General features: G+C 42.5%; 1 protein-coding gene across 1 annotated transcript; it reads right to left on the bottom strand.

Moving 5' to 3' along the window:
• Positions 1–691: 691 nt before the first annotated feature.
• CDCP1 (CUB domain containing protein 1) lies at positions 692–4,930 on the bottom strand (the record flags this gene model as incomplete). The annotated part of the gene is made up of 3 exons (XM_010163233.1): positions 692–1,060; positions 2,346–2,702; positions 4,727–4,930. Coding segments are annotated over 3 exons (930 nt in total), but the record flags the coding sequence as incomplete, so codon positions are not given.
• Between the last annotated feature and the right edge of the window lie 1,726 nt (positions 4,931–6,656).

Genomic DNA, 6,656 nt, shown 5'->3' with positions numbered 1-6,656 from the left:
TATAAATATATTGAATAATACTGGTCCTAATTTCACCAGTTCATGCTATGGATCTTGACCAGTCGTGACAGCAGGTTTCACCAGGCTAAGCATGACTGCTTAGGTACAGAGCAGAAACCTGGGCTCACATATTAAGAATTATCTTTAAAACATTTAATCTTACAGCTGAAAATAAAATTGTTGGAATAAGTTCAAACTTGATTTCCATACTGGAGAACAGGCAGTAACACGTGAGTCCAGACAATTCCAATCAAGCAGTTATGGTCCTTGCCCAGTGGTTGCATCAGGCCCCAGAGTTGCAAGGAAAAGCTCCCCAGTGCTTAGCTTTGTTCATACAACCTGCAAGACTTGACACCACAAGTGTTAAAGGTGTTTTTCAATTACGCAGTGCAGGCACTGGAAAAGGAAAGGAATTCTCCACTTCCAAGCTCCAGTGTAAAATCTATGATGGAGCTTTATACTCTGTTGCAAATGACAAAATTCAGGGTCACCATCCACTTTGCCGCAACGACGGCTGGTAGCACCCAGGGCAGCAGAACAGGCCCCAGCGTTGCTTGGCAACTCACCTCCTCAAACTCAAGGAGGGCCCAAAGTTCAAGAAAAATGACAAACCCCATCATTTACCTTCTGTGTGGTGCTCAGCCTGAATGTCTGTAAGCAAAAGCAATGGAAGAGGCAGGCAGGTACTTACTCTCATTGACCTGTGGGTGCTGAACAACAACTTGGAAGAGCAAGCGGAGGATGCCCGGGTTCTGAGCATCCTGATCGCAGCCCTGAAGGGAGAGGTTGAAACTGCCAGCAATATTGGCAGGCTGGCTGTCGCTCAGTTTGAACACCTCGGGGTTGCTGAGGGAGCCAGGGATGTAGTACTCCACCCTCTCCTCTTTCCTTTCGCAGTTGGAGAGGCTGTAGTTGTGGAAAAAGACGCTTGCTCTCATGTTGGAAGGAACCACAAACTGCCACGTCATGAGCTCATCTTCTGGAAAGCCCAGTGGGTAGTTTGGGGACATCAGGGTGATTGAAGACTCCCCCTTCAAAATGGATTCAATAATGCATAAGCCTAAAACATGGGGAGGAAAAAAAACATACAAAAGAGAAGACACATTGGTAGATGTAGCACCCCAGCAGCTGAGTATTTTTATTTTGACAGTGAGATCATCCACTTCAGCTACAGGTTAGGTTATTACAAAACCCTCATACTAAAACACACATTCAAGTTGATGCTTTTGTCTTCAATTACATCCTGTTTAGTGGGTTCACCTTTCAAGAACATGGATAGCCTTTATTTTTTGGAAAGGAAAGATGCTAGTTCCTACTTGTGCTCCTGGCTTTACAAGAGCAAACACACAACCTGACAACTGCTTCTGCATCATTGGGTTTCAGGAAACAAAAGATGTGAACTTTTATACCAGCACAGAGCTCTTAGTCCAAAAATCTCCCAGATCCAAAACCAGCATGCCAACAAAGGGCCTCAAATACGCATGAGAAAACACGAATGCAAACCATGGAGACTGTGTAAGACACTTTATGCTTGGATGACTCTTGGCAGCGTGAAGTTGGGTACACAGAGGTTACAGTCCCACTCTAGGACTCCAGCGATAACATGCAACTGCAAAGAGTGCCAGGAGTTACAAAAACTTGTGTTCTAGAAGCTCAAACCTGGACCAGGTCCATTCTACAACTGATGGCAACAACTGCAGAATTCAAGTAAAGGGCAAGAACATCTCTCAGAGAGGGTTTGTCATGAGATCACAAAGTAAGCCACTGATTGCTATATAACATTCCAGGTGTTTTAAGAAGATTATTACACAATGTTTTGTTACTGTGCAGGTTGAAACAGACAGATATTTAAGCAGCCTCATGTGCCTTCCAGGCACTGCTTCCCCTTTCCCCACCTTCCTCTCCTGAAGAGAGGCAGTGATTTGAGATTCCAGCAAGTTAAGGAAGCTTTATTTAAAAAAATAAACAAACCCTACTACACACTGCAATAAGCAAATAACTCTCTTGGATCATCCTAATTATGCCATCTAGGCTCACCTAGCTGAAAACACAAAAACAACAGAGCCGATACGTTTAAGTTTTAGGAAGTTTAAAGAGATTGAAAATGAGTAATGTGCACCAAAAGCAGCAACAGAACAGTTTTTGTAATTATTAACCAATCCAACTAAGAGAAGAGCTACCAAACTAAAAAGGACACAACAGCAGCATTTAGGAAACATTAAGTAGAAGGGAATTAGGGACAGCATCACTGAAACTAGAAGGTTACCTGAGAAGAAAGGTTTAAAGAACTGTGCTGCAATCTGCAGGAAGTGATTACAGGTGAGGAAACACTACTCCATACTTACGTTTTATGGAAGCCCTGTTAGCTATGCTGAAGCCCGAAGTGGTGAGCGATGAGTCCCACGGGAGGTGCAGAGACATGACGACTCCTCCCAGCAGCTTGACGCGCGACACTGAGCCGTTCCTGCAGAAGGTGCCAATGTTGACCGTGGCCATATCGATACAGCTGTTGATGTTGTAGCTAATGAAATCTGGGCACGTCTCTCCCGGTTCAATCTGTCTTAGCCACGGGCTAGAAAATTTTAGTTCAAGTCCAGCCTTTGTACTCGCCTTCACATCCCAGATGAAAGTCCTATTAAGGCGAGGTAGCCCCACTGGGTAAAGATGAACATCTCCAAAAGGACACGGGCCTGACACACAGTCTAAATGCAGAGAGAGAACAGCCATGATACACTCTGGAGAGCATTCCAGTAAAGGAGGGATTTGACACTTTCCTCCTCATAGCTATTTTCACAATTTTTAGGTTGCACTTAACTTCTTTTCTACATGCATTAAAAGACGCTTGAATAACAGAGTCACATGCTTTCTCTAAATAGGACTCCTCGCCCATGGAGTAGACAGGACAAACTTGCTTTAGTCAGGCTGACTAATAGAAGGGATTAATTGTCTCTATCATTCCCACCTTGTTTGCTAAAGAATTTAGAAGGTATTTAGTGAACAGGGGAGAGCACTGAATGGGCAAAAGGGAGAAACGCAATGTCAGGAAAGCTGGAAATCATTGTTCTGGAGAACCAATTTTATCCCACCTTGCTTGGAGAATTCCTGGCAAACCATTCATCTCTAAGTTTTCCACTGTTGGCTATAAGCTGTATCTTCATTTCCTTAGTGCCCTGATGAACAACGTGGGCCCTAGGTTTTGCAGAAGTGATGAATAACAACAAGTACCACCACAGGATTGGTGAGAACTTAGAAAACTTTTCTCGGAGAAATCCAAATTATTGGTATTTCAAGCTGGACACTAAAAATAAGCATACTTTAATCTATGTCTAGACTCCAACTTAAAAGAAGAAATATCACAAGTGCATCTCACAAATACATAATGAAATACTGTGAACATTACTATTTGCATGAAGCATACAAATAAAACTCCGAAATGTGAAGAGAATTATCCTCGAACACTACACCCAAAAATAATGAAGATGTCACCAAAGCCCAAATACCCAATGAAGTTTGGGATCTTGTTGAGAAGTAGCACGTGTCCACGCCATTAGAGAGAACATTAACAGACATACACCAAGGAGAATGTTCAAAGCAAACAAAGCTTTAGTTACTACATTTCCAAATTTTCTGTTTCTTGACCTCAATAATGTTCATTATATCTAAGGAAACATGTGTATGTCTTCAATGTTTCTGTTGCCCTTATAGACACAATCAAGCTGTTCAACAATTAATGTGGGTAATATATCATTAACAGTGCTCAGAGGGTTTTGACAGAAAAAAAGATTCTTTCATAGGTTTATAAGCTGTGAGAAAAGGGAAGGCAGCAAGGAATTGATGCAACAAAATATCATTTCACTGTTTCCAAAACAGCCAAGTTAACATTGATTCTGCCAGCCTTAATACAGACTTCTTCAACTTGCATATTGTCCTGGTTTTTAGCTGGGACAGAGCTGGGTTTCTTTTCAGTAGCTAGAATAGAGCTGTGTTTTGCTTTTAGCATGGGATTTGTTATGACAGAAATGCTGATATCATACCAATGCTTTCATTTTTGTCCTGGAAGTGAAGGACTTTGTGTTTATTTAGTCTACAAGAGCAAGATCTAAGGGGGCAAAGAATATTTAAGTTAATAAGCTAAACTGGCATTTGGATATTCCAGTGGAATATTGCATATCATATAAAGTAATGTTCAGCATATTAGTGAGGGTCTCTTCCTCTCTCAGCTCTCTCTGGCTTTCGCTCGAGCTCTTGCTCTTCCGGGACTGTGGTTTCGGTTTGGGATTGTTGCTCCTCCGGGATCGTCACCTGGGAACAAGCCGGGCTCGGTTGGTGGGTGGTGAGCAATTGCGGGATTGCGGTTTTGGATCGGGATTGTCGCTCCTCCGGGATCGTTATCTGGGAACGGGCCAGGCTTGGTCAGCGGGTGGTGAGCAATGGCACTGGGTATCACTCATTTCCATATTTTATTACTATTATTATCATTACTATTTTAAATATCAGTATTATTTTAAGTTTTATTTTATTTCAATTATTCAATTGTTCTTATCTCACCAAGTGCTAGCAACCACACATAGTTTCAGTAGTTCAAGGTTATTTGTCAGTGTTCAAAGCTATCTTCTTACCCAAGATTATAGGGGTCACCCTAATACAGTAACAGGAAAAAAAAGGTATGTGGTTTTACTGGAGGAAAATTACCATTGGGGAAAACATTCAAAAGTCTGTATCTTACCAATATTTTTCCGAATTTCCATTATGAAATACTTCTCTGGAGTACTACAGGTGAAAGTAAAAGTCACGTTCTCCCCAGGCTTTATCTTGAGTTCAGACCTGATTAAATTTTTAACACGAATTTGACAGCTTGCTGAAACACCAGGTCTCAGTTTAATCATAACTGTGATGTTGTCCACTGTACGGAGAGGGATCGTAAAGGAAGCTAAAAAAAGGAAGAAAAAAAAAAAAAAAGTGTTTTATCACTAGCATGTATGAGTATCACCAGCATCTCCAGACATCCCCATAGATGCCACATTGCCAGAAGAAATAATTGCATCCACGTTCTCAAAAGTCTCTGGTGTTTGACCTACAGAAAATGCCTTGGCTCTTCCAGCCCAGCACAGACGATACAGAAATACGCTTGCTGCATGTGTCCAGAGAGAGTCATACATGGAATCTGTGTAGGACCAGTTCTGCTCCAGTTTGCCTTCACCAGTGTTATTTATCTTGCATTAAAAAAGTAGCTCAGCTATTCCTTTCAAATTTCTGTTGTCCAGATTTTGGTTTTTGGTCTGTTATGCCCATCATAGAACCTGCTTCATTTCTGAAGGCACTCAATGAAGTTGTGACTCAATTCAGGAAGTTTATTCAGCAGCCGAACAACAAAGCAAGCCTCAACTTTAGTTGCACGCAGCAGTAACAGGTGAATCTCTGGATATGCCTCAAAAATTACTGCAGACCAGACAAGGTACTCCAGCGACACCAAAAGCACATACCAACAGACACTTAAGAGTTTTGGCTCTTCCTAGTTATTAACACAGCATTAGCTACTTCACAGTTTGGTTTGCTCTACGAGAAAGCTGTCCAGTCCTCAAGACAAGGAAGAAACAAACAAGCCAGAAATATCTTCCTACACACAAGAGGCTTCTGTAAGAAAGCGATAAAGCGATGGCTGATAGATACACATGGTCATGGCCCTCTCCCCCCCTCTCCACCTTTTACAACTCATTCCTTGAAGGTATAGGGCATCCATGCAATGCCTCAGCAGCACAGAAGGCATCTGTGGCCTGGGATGTACTGTGTGTGCTTGGATACCTCCTCTCCATCCCTGACATGACCACCATAGACTTAACAGCTTTTGGGGAATACAAAATAGCCTAAATCTTCACATGCTTCAAGCCATCCTCAAGCACTACCAAATGCAGGAGCAGTTCTCACAGGACAAATTATTTTCTCATATTGAATGGGTATCAAAAAATCAAACCTGACTGTTTTCTAAAAACATACACACAATATAAGACACTAAGAAACACTACTCAAGATGAGTAGAAAAGTTATTAGCATCAGTTTGATGCAAAGCAAAGATTGAGCCCAGCCTTGGCTGAAGGGAATAAAGTTTGCATTGAAGTCAACCGTATCCCAGTCCCAGGCAAAAATCTGAGGACATGTAGCTGGTAAGTTTTCCACCATTTGTTTTCACTACTTTCCCCTCCTTATTTAAGTGTGCAGAAGATACAATCTTCCGTACAGCACTTGTGCCCTTTGTGCTTATGGGAAAAAAAAATTATGTATGTTAAAAACCCCAAGAAATCTAGATATAAAGGCACCCCAAGTTCTGTTCAAAAAGGTCTGTTCCTGCAGCAGGACATCACGCAGGGCTGCATGACAATGTTCTGCATGCCAGGTTGGGAATCCTCTTGTTCATTACCCCCAATAAAGAGAGATTTACCCTCATGAACCCAGCAGCATGGCACACCGGGAAAGGCCCTGCAGCCATTCCCATTGCCAGGCAGCATGCCAGGATGGTGCGAGAGAACAGCTGGCTCAGAAATGCACATCTGCAGGGTGCCCTGGGCTCTGCCCAACCGCTCGCCATTCCTTGAGCACCTACACATCCCTTCTGGCCCATGGCAGCTGCTGTCACCGTGGTGGTGGTAAGGAGGCTGGTT

This window comes from Antrostomus carolinensis, unplaced genomic scaffold, assembly GCF_000700745.2.
Source record: "Antrostomus carolinensis isolate BGI_N321 unplaced genomic scaffold, ASM70074v2 scaffold33472, whole genome shotgun sequence".
In the NCBI taxonomy this organism is placed as follows: domain Eukaryota; kingdom Metazoa; phylum Chordata; class Aves; order Caprimulgiformes; family Caprimulgidae; genus Antrostomus; species Antrostomus carolinensis.
This window is presented reverse-complemented; position numbering and strand designations above follow the sequence as displayed.